The sequence below is a fragment of the Leptinotarsa decemlineata genome, unplaced genomic scaffold, assembly GCF_025532065.1.
Source record: "Leptinotarsa decemlineata unplaced genomic scaffold, Ldec_3_MD MMD2_P_RNA_scaffold_7, whole genome shotgun sequence".
Lineage (NCBI taxonomy): Eukaryota > Metazoa > Arthropoda > Insecta > Coleoptera > Chrysomelidae > Leptinotarsa > Leptinotarsa decemlineata.
This window is the reverse complement of record NW_027412534.1, coordinates 3886921-3902021: the sequence shown is the minus strand read 5'-3', so window position 1 is coordinate 3902021 and position 15101 is coordinate 3886921. Positions and strand designations below refer to the sequence as shown.

At 36.5% G+C, this 15101-nt stretch overlaps 1 protein-coding gene and 1 long non-coding RNA gene across 2 annotated transcripts; one reads left to right on the top strand and one right to left on the bottom strand.

Moving 5' to 3' along the window:
- The first annotated feature begins 1552 nt into the window (after positions 1-1552).
- Positions 1553-5859, top strand: LOC141480309 (uncharacterized). The gene is made up of 2 exons (XR_012464261.1): positions 1553-4970; positions 5307-5859. It is a non-coding gene; the product is annotated as an uncharacterized lncRNA (long non-coding RNA).
- Positions 5860-9059: 3200 nt separating this feature from the next.
- Positions 9060-14799, bottom strand: LOC141480308 (uncharacterized). The gene is made up of 2 exons (XM_074170220.1): positions 13230-14799; positions 9060-13161 (listed from the first exon to the last, which is right to left on the bottom strand). Exon 2 carries the CDS (start codon positions 10369-10371, stop codon positions 9718-9720), a length of 654 nt encoding a protein of 217 aa, XP_074026321.1. The 5' UTR covers positions 10372-13161; positions 13230-14799; the 3' UTR covers positions 9060-9717.
- Positions 14800-15101: the final 302 nt, after the last annotated feature.

Sequence of the window (15101 nt, the reverse complement as noted above, 5' to 3'; positions counted from 1 at the left end):
TTTGATGTCAGTGAACCCTGGAGAAAACGATCAAAAATCCAAAATTATGTTGAACATACTGTCAACGAATATGATGACAATGAATTCCAGGCACAATTTCGTGTATCGAGGAGAACAATAAATGAAATCATATGTAGGTATATTCAATCTTTGTCAAAAAACTTGATATGTAACATTAAAATATTACAGGCCTCTTTCAACAATCTGCTTTCAATCCTGTTTATGCTTCGGGTCGACCAAATGTATCTGCAAAGAAGGCAGTGCTATTATCAGTCTGGTATCTTGCTAACAGGAATTCTTTTCGAGAGGTTTCTGATAGGTTTGGAGTTTCAGTACAGCATACAATTGTTTAAGAAGGGTGCTGAAATTTCTCGTTTCAATGAAGAAGAAATACATTGTATGGCCTGATGAACAAAAAAACTTCAGATTTCTCAGGCTTTTTCCAGGAATAATGGCATTCCTGGAGCAATTGGAGCTATTGATGGCAGCCATATTGAGATACCAAAACCTGAGCAAAACCAGGATTCATATATAAATAGAAAGGGATATGATAGTGTGTTATTACAAGGAGTTGTGTACAATACTAAAAAGTTCATAGATGTATTTTGTGGTGTGCTAGAGTCGCTGCATGATGCAAGACTATTGAGAAGATCAGGTCTATATGCAAGAATATCCGAAAATCCTGAGTTCATTGGCAATTTCTTTTTATAAGGCGATTCAGCGTATCCCAACTTAGACTGGATTGTGACACCATATTCAGACACAGGGTTTCTAAGTGAAGAACAGAAACTTTTCAATAGAGTAATTGTGGAAAATGCATTCGGGCTACTGAAAGGACGTTTTCGAAGATTAAGAAGTCTTGAAAACATAGAGAAAAATTTGAGTTCACTGATAATTTTAGCATCTTGTATTCTCCATAACATTTGTCTATGTGACGATACCAATTTATTGAATGATGTTGAAGAAAGTGATGGAAATCAGCCGCAAAACATTTCATTTCATGCTATTGGTGAGGAGCAAATAGAAGGAAAAAATACTCGACAGCAAGTTTTCAAAAAGATGTTCAATTCGGAAATGCGATAGATCTGACCGATACTCGATGAAAATCCATAATAATGTTTTCAAAAAATACTTCAATATGAAATTTTCACTTTATAGATTACAAAACTGGCACATTTCGCTATATGATAGCATATTCAAATGTCGTAATACTGTCTCAGTATTGAGACGCCTGACGATGCTATTATATAACAAAACACATGTCACAGTTATGATTACGGTGTTCAATTTATGATTTTTTGAATAAAGTATTTGGAATATGTAGTATTTTTATTGATAATGGGTTCAAAAAAGAATACTATAGGAATTGTAGTAAAATCTTAATTTAGGACAATTTCATAACTGAACTTGTACTTTTGAAATAAAAAACCAAGCACCCTGAAATTATTTGTATTGAAACGAAGGGGTTATATTTTTAGGATTGATTGTGTATTGAATGTGCATCTGCAAAAACTTGAAATCTACAAACCTAATGTATCACCATTAATATCTTTGGACTTTAAATAAATATCACAAAACATATTATAAATAAAGAGAAATAAAATATATTCTGGAACATAACTATCAAAAATATTACCTACAGAATGTGGACTGATAATAAACAAAAGAAAACGTTTAACTATTTATAAATCATTTGATTTACTCATTTCATTATTGAGGTATTTCTCTAGAAGTGCAATTTTTTTCTTTTCTATCTCATTCTTCTCCTTCTCAATGCAGCATTTCTCATCATGCCTCTTTTGTCTTTTTCTGTTTTCTTCTTTTTTCATCCCAATATATTCCTTTTTCAGTTGTGTCTCGCTCAACCTTTTTCTCTTTTTGATAGAAGTGGAGGGTCCCAAATTGTGTTTTTCTTCATCGCCAAGCAAGCGATCTACATTTCATTCAAATTCTCATCACCTACTGTATTTTCAATAATTTCAGGTACTGAATCTATTACATTCAAGGAGTGATCACAATTTTTAGGATGGTTTCCAACAATGTCATCGATTACTCCATAAAATAAAAACCGAGAAGGTCCCTGACCAGTTTGGTTCTTATTATCTTTTGCTTTACAATAACTTCTCAGTAAACCGTTCCACTTATTCTGAACGGCCTTTGAATCTACTGTGAATGCAGCACTAATGAGATCATTGGCCACATTTTCAAAAATATGTTTTCTTTTTCGTGGAAGTTTTGACGACAGTGTCAATCAAAGATTAAAATAATTGGCTTTCGGATGAAGAGGGGGGAGTTCCTGACGATAACATCGAAGAAGAGTATGATATCGCTGAAGGAGAGGACGACATAATAGAATTAGTAGATGGCATAGCTGTTGAAGAAGGCGTTGAGGTTGCTAGGGGTCTGGAGGATGTTGGAGAGATTATCCGCGCTAATAATCTACAAGAGATGGATGGTCTAATGGATCCGGAACTTCAAGACGAGGGTATCGGGGATGATTCGGCGACTGACAACGGCAACATTATAATAGGCGCCCGGTGGTTGAACGTTAGTGACACGGTGTAAGATTGTTTGGATATGTACTGTCTGACGACAGTGTATGGTTGGACACCCAATCTTTCATTAGTAAGATGATTTTGAATATATATCCCAATCATTCGATGGAAATTGCATTGAACTAACCTAGTTTGTATATCATCTATAAGCGATAGACATGGGTAATCAGTTAAAAAAAATATTGGATTAGGTTGAACGCTGTCCCAAATCACGCAGTATTCCGTGTGTAGCAATCAAATCATGTACACTCCGAGAAAAACTAACCTAACCATCCTAATCATCATCGATAATAACGATGCCATGTTCCGGGGAATCAGGTATCACAATGATTTCGGGGGGTTAACGAATCGATTTCGTTCTCCAATTCGTTCATACAAATACGACTTCATACTGTCGGGGCTGGGTAATTCCCGAAAGATCGGGAAAAACTCATTAATCACCCCAAAGTCGGCATCTGGATCGTTTGGGTTATCAAACAGATCATACTCATCAGCTTTAAATTCAAACTCACGTTCCTCATTTAAGATTTAAGATTTCAAGATTTATTTGTAGGTCATCATTTTTACAGTTTTTGCAGTTATATTTACAGTTAATATTTCCCTCAGTGTGAGGATGGATGCACCTAAGTAACTAAAGTACTTGTGTTGTGCTTTCCATCTACCACTCAGGGTATTCAATTATATACAATTGACTGTCTTATACCTATATCTATATACACACGCTTCAATATAGTTAATTGATTGATTTACAGAATTGATGAACATTAGGAATGATGAAGAGCTTGCTGAACATTGTTTATATTTAGCCGAATAAATCGAGAAGTTCGGTATTGGACATAATGAACGTTTTGATGGATTTTTTGAATGTATTGAGATTGGAATTGTTTCTTATGTTAGCTGGCAGAAGATTGAATAATTTTGGGCCGTGATAGAAAATACATCTCTGTGTGTGACTTTTATTAAATGTTGGTATGTTTATGGAAGAGCTAGTAACGAATCTTGTTTGTTTTTCTTTGTTTGTTGATTGAAGTGTGAGTTTGTTTGTGTACACCCAAACTAAACATTGGTGGATATAAAGTTCTCTTGTTTTCAGTAACTGCGTTTCCTTATATAAACATTTGGTAGAGTATATTTTAGGTTTCTTGAATAGTATTTTCAAGATTGTATTTTGAGATATTTGGAGGGTATTGATGGAATTGTTAAATGTACCACCCCAGGCAGCAATACAGTATCTTATTACAGATTCTGCTAAAGACTGGTATATGGTGATCAAATTTTTGTATTCCAGAATATTTCTCAATTCATAGAAATTTTTTGTTAAAAGTCTGAGCCGTTTAACAACATAGTTTATGTGGTTATCCCACCTCATATGCCGATTCACTATAACTCCCAGATACTTAATCATTTTCGTTCTTTCTATAACAGCACAATTGCAATTTGTTGTATTAGTACACTCTCTGTCATGTATATGGATTATGTTATTTCCAGGTTGATCATTCTGTAATAGGGTGAATGTAATAAATTTAGTTTTTTTCACATTCAGACTCAGAAGGTTGTGATTAAGCCATAGCTGGATATCTTTCAGTCCTTTTTCTGATTTTTCAAATGCCTCCTTCCAATTACTACCTGTGAATATGAGTGCTGTATCGTCCGCATATGATATGAGATGACCCCCAAAATTGTTGATGAAACAGATACTATTAATGTAAACAAGAAAGAGTATGGGACCTAAAACTGTTCCCTGTGGTACTCCTGTTTTCACTTTCATTGCTTCACTCAGACTATTATCAACTTTGACCTTTTGTGTCCTATGTGATAGATAGTCTTCCAAAATATTATATGTTGGGCCACGTATACCATACCCATGTAATTTTTTCAATAACATGTCGTGATCAACAGTGTCAAATGCCTTAGCTAGGTCTAGAAATATAGCTAAACATTTTTCTGATCTATCCAATGCTCCAATTATTTTTTGTACGAAATCTAGTACTGCTTTTTCGGTATTGGAGTTGCTAATGAAACCGAACTGTCTATCTGTTAGTATTTTTTTTGCATTGAGGTAATTTGTAAGTCTACTTTTCAAGGATTGTTCAAATATTTTAGCAAAATTATTGATAACCGATATTGGTCTATAGTTTCCAATGTCATCACGCTTACCTGATTTATATATGTGGGTAACGATTGACTCTTTGAATTGGTGTGGTAGTTTACCATTTTTATAGATCAAATTCATTATGTGAGTTAATGGAGATATAACGAATAAATGAATATTCTTTATGAGTTTCGAGGAAATGCCATCAGGACCAGATGAACAGTTGGTTTTTAGTTTGAATATAATTTCAATCAGCTCATTTTGTGTTACTGGTTTCAGAAACATGGATTCTTGTTGCATGGTGTTTTTGAGGAAATGATCAGGTAACTTTCCTGTTTTTTTAATGTTTTTTGCCATTTCAGTTCCTATGTTAGTGAAGTAATTGTTAAGATTAGTAGGATTTTTTTTTTATCAGAGATTGGTTTTCCGTTTTGATTTTTGAACGTTATATTACCGACTTTTGTTTTTATTGATGAGTTTTTTCCAGTAATTTCATTAACAAGTTCCCACGTTTTTTTACAATTTCCATTTATTGTACTTAATCTATTTTTATAATATTGATTTTTTGTTAACTTTATAATATTATTCAATCGATTTCTGTATGATTTATATTCATTTTCCCTTTCTGAGGTATATTTAACTAATAATTTCTTTTTCAGGTGATCCCGTTGCCGTATTGCGCTAATCAGGTCAGTAGTGATCCATGGTTTAATTTTTTTATATTTTTTATTTTGAGTATTGTATGAATATGATGCTGCTCTCAAATGAAATTCAAGTTTTTCAATAAATTTGTCATAACAAACCTGTATTTCATTAATCCTCATCACTTCTTCCCATTTTTCCCCTTTTAATGATTTGTGTAATTTATTGAAATTTATATTTTTTGCAAATGTATTTGATTCATTTTCATTTTCAGAAGGTGACTTTATTGTTCCTGATATTTCCAAGTATACTGGGTAGTGGTCGGTGATATCGATTTTGAATAATGCCGGGCTCAATAGTATGTTATGGTTCGCATTATTTTTACGAACGAAAATATGATCTATTATGCTTTGTGTATGAGACGTAACCCTGGTTGGCTTATTGATATAGGAGAAGTAACCATTTTCAGCAAGGATGTTGAGGTATTCATTAACAGAACCGGAATTTTCATCCATCAAATTAATGTTTATGTCACCTATAAATATGTCAATATTATTTTTTTTCAAATCATAGATGTAGTTTTTTATGTCGTTCAGATAAATTTGTGTATCAATGGAGGGTAATTTATAAGATGCTGTTATTCCAATCTCAATACCATCAATAGTCGATGAAATTTGTATTAATTTGGTTTCAGTTAGTGACATTATTTCGACATCAGCAATAATATAATCCTTGATGTATACCAATAGACCATCATTCTGATTTACCTTTGAATTGTTGTAATATGCTGAATAACCTGGTATTGAATAATCACTCACCGACTCGACATTCCATGTTTCCGATATAATTATTATGTCCATATGCTTATTCCCCTCTTCTAGATAAATAAGGAGTTCATCAAAATTTTTGTTAATGCTTCTGATATTAAAATGAATAACGGCCAACGCACTCTTCATATTCCCTTTTCCATCAAAAAACACCCGAAAATCATGATATTCTTGTGTTTCAATTTCCTTCTGATTATCTAAAATATCTAAAAATTCTATCATTCTGTATTGAATACTCAAAATGAAACTGAAATATAGTATTCGAGTAGAGACGTGTGTGTATATAGTAATAATTGAATAATCTAATATTATTCGAAATGAAGATAAAAAATAACCTAACAATAATGTACATAAAACAAAATATAGTTTCTTGGTAGGCTAATGAAAATAACATTGTTCGAAATCTCCTAAGTTCCTGTTGATAAAGTGTGATTACTTATCTTATTACTTTCTATAAAGAAATTTAGGCTACTGATTATTGAATAACATTTTGGTTATTCTAAAGAAATCACAGGAAGTGTATTATTTAGTTTCATTTTCTTCTGCACCAAATAATTTATCAAAATCCTCATAAGACTTCAAAATACATATTTTATTATTATAATTGACAAAAATTTGTCCTTCGTAGGTCCACACGTTTTGCAATGACGTTTTTTCAATAGCTTTATTAAAAATGTTCAACCTAATATTTGTTAAATCTTCCCTTACAACGATTCCGGTTCCTTTCAAAAACTTTTTGTTGTCATAAATTATTTGCTTCATCCCATGAGTTCCAAGTCTCATAAAAACTCCTCTTGTTTTTCCTCGGGTTTCTGATTTTTTTCCAACTCTATAACATAATTCTATATCCGAATTACTTATCTCAATTGCCATTTTCGTATTGAAAAGTTTGATTATGCCTTCTCTCAAATTTTCTCCATCAGTTTCCTGGTAATTGAAGATTCGTAGGCTGTTTTTCTTCATGCTTTGTTCCATATTGTCAAGTTTTTTATGTATCACTTAATTTTCATTAATTATTTTTCTTGTAGTACCTTCAAGATTTTTTATTTGGTTTTCAAAGTGTTGTTTTACCTCTTTCATTTCGGTTTTTAGTTCGCTGACTTTTTTTTCTAACATTGAGAGTTTTTTATCAATGGATAACGTGACCGCCTGGGCTACACTATCAGTAATTGTTTTTATAAATGTCTGGTCTCTCAGGAACTTCGACATGGCATTATTTACTGCCGATTTTATTTCATCAACAACATCTCGCGTTAGAACCATTTTCTTAGATTGCACTTTTCACCAGGGTGTGATACTACTTCCTTTCTACAAGTACACAACTTTTCAGATTTTTTTATCTTGATTTACACACAATTTGTAATGATATTGTAGGAGCAATCGAACACACGACTATTCACAACATACCATGTTGCCAATAAATCAATGGTGGTATCTGAATACTCATCAAAGTCATCGTCCGGGCACGTCGAATTAATAATTTGCACTTCAATTTCTCCACAGGACGAATGAAATGAGACTCACTTGTGAAATCAGCTTCTTGCACAACTGGCGTTACTTGATTCATGATGAGTGAACAAGTTTATCAATTAATGGGAATGCAATCTTTTATATATGATTTGTAGAAGGAGGGGAGGGGTAGAGATTTGTAGAAGGGGGGGAGAGTGGAGGGGTAGAGGTACTGATATCAAATTTTTCATAAATCAACCCTTTGTAATTCATGAAGAATTCAAACTTTCTGCTAAGATTTTGTTTTTGAATACAACATATTGATAAATACTTCAGTAATTTATTTTTGCAATTATGAAAATCAAAGATTTTGAGTAATAGCTGACGAACTTTTCTGGTACTTCATTATACCTTCCTCAATTCCTTCAATAATCCGATTTTTTCTAGAATCAACCCTTTCTGTACGAATAATTCGAAGACTTCCTGAATTTTTTTCTTAAACTTGCGAGAGTGGATAATTTTTTTGAATGATAGATATTCATTTTCCAATTATGAAAATTAAAGACTCAAGTAATAGCTAACGAAATTCAATCCTATTTCGTTATAACTTTCCTAATCCAAATTTGTTCCTTATTAGATCCGATTTTGCATGAATAACCCTTTCTCAATTTATATTAAATTGAAAATGTGAATATTAGTGTGCCTACGGTGGCGTGAAGGTTGAGAACTTAGCCTGTAAAGGTTAAGAACTTAGTCTACCAAGTTGAATGACCCAAGTTCAAATCCTGGTGACCAACATTTTTTTTAATAATGAATCCTTTCTAATTTGTATATAATTCAAAATAACATCAGTGGTTCAACTCCCGATCAACAAAAGCAAAAAATTAATAATTTTCATATAAATAAATCTTTTGTGATTTATATAGAATTTAAAACGTTAACGTTAGTAAGCCTATGATGGTGTAAAGGTTAAGAGTTTTGCCCACCAAGAGGATGGTCCGGGTTCGAATTCCGGCGACCAAATTAACGATAAAAAAATTGGGGTGGGTGGGTGGATTCATTTTAATTTTTTTCCCCATTTTGCTCATTTTTTTTTTATTTCAAACGACATTTTATTTTAAACACACTAACCAAGTTGAAATTGCTTTTCTTCATTTTTATTAATATCACTCATTGATATTTTTATGAGCCGTCATGTTGGTGATAATTTTGTTTTCCAAACACAGTAACTAATGATAACGTCTATTTGTTGAACCACTCTAATAGATAATATCTTTTATTATTTATCTATGGAAACGTCATATTCGAATTGAATAATGCTGAGAGATGGGACAAGGTTTGCAGCTTCTTTATTATTAATCAAACTCATTAGTCTTACCATACAAAGTTTATTTCTCCAAAATAAAATCACCTTTATTTCTTTTTTGTTTTAACATTTTGATCTTATTTTGAACTAACTCATATTTCGAATGAATACTTAAATGGATTGTACTATTTCTGTAATTAATTTCTACATGTTAAATATGGCTAGAACATGACGAGATTAAAGGAATAAATACTGCCCCAACCACGCAGTATTCTGGGTGCAACAACCAAAGTATATATGCCCTTCTTTCAATTCCTTGTTTATTTTTCATTTATTTTATCATAAAAAAATTACAACCTCAAAATTAACATGCAAAAAATATTTTATATACAACTTAAATATATCTTGAAATTAACATGCACTACATATATACATATATTTACAAATCCGTTGGTGAGCCGGCAATCATGTCCTTCCATCGCCGCACTAGAGGCTCGTACTTCACAATATAAGCCACTAGCTCGCTTTCAAGCTTCTTCCTTGCGAAAATCCGCTTCAATACGATAGAGTTGCTGATCTAATTCCCGCTTCTGAGCCTGAAAGCCTTCAAATTTTGCAACCATGGCTCTGTGGCGGGAACCGCACTCACCTCGGCGATGTCGCTTCTTGCTCAATCCATCCATCAAAGATTGCATATATGACACAGAATCAACAACTTTCTGATCCTCACATGTGCTCTGTGACAGAGGAACTTCCGCAGCAACTTCTCGAGTGGGCGAAGGAATGTTGTCCTCAGGAAGGACTGGTGAGGTTGATGTCCTATCCTGATGTGGTAAAGGAGTGGGACTAGCTTCCCGGTGGACATCTACGACCACTTGCACCTGGTGGACGGGTGCTGCAGGGGGGTGCTGGTCCAGCGTTTGATCCTTCCGAAGGACGGGTTGCTTCCGGCCAAGCTCTAATGGCCGTGTTTTTTCCGCATCTTTTTATAAATACGCTCGGTTCATCGCCCTCCCTCCTGGTTGACGGCTTCGACTTCGTGGATGGTGGTTTCGTCTTCTTGGAGATCCGGTCTTCACACTTCTTCACCTTGTTGTTGCCCCGTATCCGCTTCTTCGGGTTTTCGAACTCGTCCTCATAGTCAGTCTGGGATAACATCCCAGGTAGCGGTGTCAACGTCAACGTCACGTCTTCCACATCCGATAATACTAGAAGGCCTGGCAGTGGCTCCTCCAAGTTTGGATTCAACGTCTCTGATAGTCCTTTCAAACTCTGAGACGTCGGTACCGCCTCGATGAATAGGTCGATCATTGATTTCGCTTCCTGGTCTGAGTTGGAGTCATGGAAGAGGGACTTAACGTTGGGAGTCGTCCTCGGAGCCATCGTTGTCGTTTGTGTCCTAGGTGGCTGGATCACCACGTCCTGATGGACAACCACCCTCCTGCGCATGGCCTTCGAGATGTCTAACAGTAGTATTTGATCGTGTCTTTTTCTATTCATCTCTTGGATTGAGTTTTCAACCAGTCTTAGGGCTTGTAGTTCGCAGGAATGGTCTCTCCTGAAGCCGAACTGCTCGTCCGGTAGGAGTTGTCTGTCTTCGATCTCCTCTCCAACCTTTGCAGGACTACTCTCTCCGCGACCTTGGCCATGGAACCTAGCAGACTTATGGGTCTGTAGTTTTGAGGGAATCTCGGGTCTTGTCCTTTTTTAGGTAACATTATAATCTCAGCGTGCTTCCAGCTATTAGGGAAGTATCTGAGATTCAGCGAACTGTTAATAATGTTTTTGAGCGTCGTTTTTTTGTTGTCGGCAGCTGTTTCAATAACCTGTTGGTCATTGCGTCAGCTCTTGGGGCTTTTTTGGGCTTATTGGTGGGAATCAGTCCGTTCAGTTCTTCTGATACTGGTCTGATGACGTCTTCGTCATTGAGTAACAGTGTTTCTTCCACTGCTTCCTCGATTCTATCGATATCATCGTTTGGATCTATGTTCAGCCTAAATTGGCTTTCCATAGTATCCGCGAAGGCTAAGGCTTTGTCTTCCGTTGTGAAACCTCGTTGGCCGTGTATAGGCGTCGGGGCCTCTCTTTTGTTTTTTCTGCTCTTGACTAATCGCCAAAGAGAGTTATCTCCGAGCTCGAGTCCCAAGAGGTATTCATGCCAGAGTTCATTCCTGAAGTCTAGAATGGCGCGTTTTACTTCACTGGCTTTCGCATTCGCATTGGCTCTATCTCCTGGAAATAGAGTCCTGTGGTATCTTCTTCTGAGACGGTTTCTTTCTCTAATTAGAGTTTTGATTCGTCGAGGAAATTGTATGATTTCCTTGGTTCCACGTAGGTCGTGGTAACCGGTGCGAGTGCATTTCTGACGTTTTCGTCAAACCGTGTTACCGTAGCGTCTAAGGCTTCGGGGATTTCCGGAGGTCGTTCTATGGCGGGGATTGCTTCCAAATACGATTTGAGAGCTTCCCAGTTGGTCCTGATTCCTCCGCTGTCATTTTGTATCGAAAGGCCTTCCCCTAGAATCAGTATCACTGGGTTGTGATCTGAATCAAGCTCAGAAGTTACGTAATATCCCAGTTGAGAGTTATGTTCCTGACAACTACTATGTCAAGAACATCAGGTCTGTGCGGTATTTGGTAGTGGGTAGGCAACGGCGGTCCTAGAACCAGATATCCGTGTTCATCGGCGTGAGCGTGAAGCCCTTGGCCATTCATATTGGTTGCTCTACTACACTGCGTGTGTTTCGCTTTGAAATCGCCTGCAGCTATCGTCGCGGTGTCTGTTTCTAGCAGGAGAGCACTGAGTGCTTCCGGCTGTATTCGGCTGTTGGGGGGATTGTATACCGTTATAATTCGGTGTGGCCCTCTTTGAAGGTTTACTTCAATGCCTATAGCTTCTAAACGATTTAGCGCATCCTCGTCAAGACCAATTTGAGCATGTCTAATCGATCTTTTCATGAGGATGGCCACTCCACTTCCGCCTCTACCGACTCTGTCTTTTTTATAAAATACAGTTCGGAATCGATATCGTGTTTCCTTGCAAGTGCGTCTCTTGCAGGAGCATGACATCCACGTCGTTTTCTGTCAGGAAGTTCTCTACTTCGAGTTTCTTCCTGAGTAGCCCGTTGGCTTTCTAGGTGACAATCTTCAGGGATTCTGGGACTATGTGGCGTCTAGCCATTTAGTTCCTGTTGTGGGGGTTTTGCCGCGAACATCATATGTAGCGCGGGAAACTGCGTCATGAGATTTTTCAGCTGGTCTAGTGCCGTTACTAGGCCTTCGACTGCCTTCACATTAGCACTTTGCTGACGGCTCTTTGAGCCTTAAGCTGCATTTGCATAGGAGGTTCGTACTTCACAATATAAGCTACTAGCTCGCTTTCAAGCTTCTTCCTTGCGAAGATCCGCTTCAATGCGAGAGAGTTGCTTATCTAATTCCCGCTTCTGAGCCTGAATGCCTTCAAATTTTGCAACCATGGCTCTGTGGCGGGAACCGCACTCACCTCAGCGCTGTCGCTTCTTGCTCAATTTATCCATCAAAGATCGTATATATGACGAAGAATCAACAACTTTCTGATCCTCATAGATAGAGGAACTTCCGCAGCGACTTCTCGAGTGGGCGAAGGAATGTTTTCCTCAGGAAGGGCTGGTGAGGTTTATGTCCCATCCTGATGTGGTAAGGGAGTGGGACTAGCTTCGCGGTGGACATCTACGACCACTTGTACCTGGTGGACGGGTGCTGCAGGGCTTGATGGTCCAGCGTTTGATCCTTCCAAAGAACGGGTTGCTTCCGGCCAAGCTCTAATGGCCGTGTTTTTTTCGCATCTTTTTATAATTACGCTTAGTTCATCATCCTTTCTCCTGGTTGATGGCTTCGACTTCATGGATGGTGGTTTCGTCTTCTGGGAGATCCGCTCTTCACACTTCTCCACCTTGTTGCCCCGTATCCGCTTCTTCAGGTTTTCAAACTCGTCCTCAGAATCAGTCTAGGATAACATCCCAGGTAGCAGTGTCGACGTCACGTCTTCCACATCCGATAATCCCAGAAGGTCAGGCAGTGGCTCCTCCAAGTTTGGATTCAACGTCTCTGACAGTCCTTCCAAACTCTGAGACGTCGGTACCGCCTCGATGGAAGAGGGGCTTAACGTTGGAAGTCGTCCTCGGAGACATCGTTGTCGTCTGTGTCCTAGGTGGCTGGATCACCATGTCCTGATGACAACCACCCTCCTGCGCATGGCCTCGTCCAGTTGGGCTTCAGTTAAAGAAGTTCCAACCGTCAGAGAGACATGCTTCTGAAAAAAAATCAAAATTTAACTCAATACAATATACATATAAATAGTTATTGAAAGTATGAACTTACATTGAATTGAAGAATTTCAGCTGGACAACTAGATGACACTTGTTGCTGAAAGCAGGTTGGCTCGATTGGGCACTGGAGGTAAGTTGATTCGAAAGACTACTGCAAGCGAATGATCTGGCCTCTCTGGCTCTGGCCTCCTCTCCCATTTTTAAAAGGATAAGCTCCACTCACTTCTCCCTGTACAACCCCCACCATCAGTTTTTATGTGGTGTGGGGTTATGGTGGGGATATAGTGGGAGAGAACGGTAACATTTGATAATTCGATGAGGAGAGCTAATCTTTCATTTCCGACATAACTTTCATCTTTCAACACTACCAAAAGAATTCTGAAATTTTGATTGGGGCTCGTTTGATAAAACTCGATGTCGTTATGCCCCCAAGGTAATGTCTTGGTGGTATTAGATATTATGAATCTGTTATAATCCTTATATGATGATTGAATGAATCTGAGAATTCTATGAGTTCTCATCACCATTAAATCATTAGAAACCGCCTGTTTCAAATTTCTATAGTGAACCATATATTTTTTCATCGTTAAAATTTGGTATTACTTTGGGAGTTTTAGACTTTCAATCAGTTGGTATAATACAAGAAGTAGAAGTAGTTTTGGAGACAAAAAAAATTCTAGATTGTCTTGTTCAAAATATGATCATTATGAAACATTTTTGAAATTAATCTTTTTTCTCATTCGGTTGAGAGAATTGAAAAAAAATAGAAGTATAATCGCTTCAAAATTAAATTGATGGATGTAGCCGCTACTACGTGGTACGAGATCATCTTGGGAAATAACTTTCTATGTTTATTAAAACATAAAAAGTTTTATTTCTCATTATTCATGTTTCAAAATGAGCAAGAGTATGGAAGAACGAACCTTCATCCGTATTTTAACTGGAAGAATACACGATATATTTAGACTACGAAATCTAGCCAGTAAAATATATGAAACACTTACTTTTCACCCTTACGAGGATCATTCTTTCCCAGTTTGGAAATCAAATCATACAAATGTGAAGATTTCTCCGATTTAGTAACATGGACAATTGCGCATGGTCCAGATCCCTACACCTACAAATAAAACATTAGATGAAAGAGTATCTAAACAAGAATATATTCATGATCTAGAAATGATAACTTTTTGTATATTCAATGAATTAGGTAACTTACTCGTTATTATAGTTCGGGTGACAAAAAAGTGGAGTATCTGAAGTTCTAGTGCTATGTGGATATAATTTGATAAATGATTATAATATAGTGCACTATTGAAATATAACACGTGACAATAACAAAGTGGCATAGTGCCACTACAATTAAATGTTTAACAATATTCGGTTTAATTTTGAAATTAATGTTTGCGATTTTGAAATAGTGTTGCAGAAGCTGTGCACTTCTCCAGGAAAGACTCGGAAGCTTTTCAATAAATGGCTGTAAATAGGTTAAATGCGAAAATCATTCAAATTTGAATTAAAATTGTAATATTTGCTGTAGCAGTAGTAATTACTGAAGACAATATCAAGGAATATACTAGACTTAATTGTACAAAGTACAATCACAATCGTAATATCACTTTGTGTAAAATATACTCACCTCGACTGTGTCTGGCATTGAACGTAAAAACTGTTCAAGATAACTGAACCCATGCTTTCGAAATGGAATAGGTTCATTGATGAATTCAATGTAATCCCTTGCTAGTTCTCTCATCGTCATCGAGAATCCGGCAGAAGTCAAAATGCTTTGTATATTCTTAACTGAATCCATAACTCACTTTTGCCTTTCGAAAGAAAAGTATACGATATAATTCAATTGAATATTCAAATATCACTTTCACTTTCAGCGAAAATCTTAATATTTTCAAGTTGTAAACAGTTCAAGATG

Coding starts and splice junctions, on each gene's coding strand:
- LOC141480308 (XM_074170220.1), bottom strand. CDS start 10,371: ATGAATAGAAAAAGACACGATCAAATACTACTGTTAGACATCTCGAAG.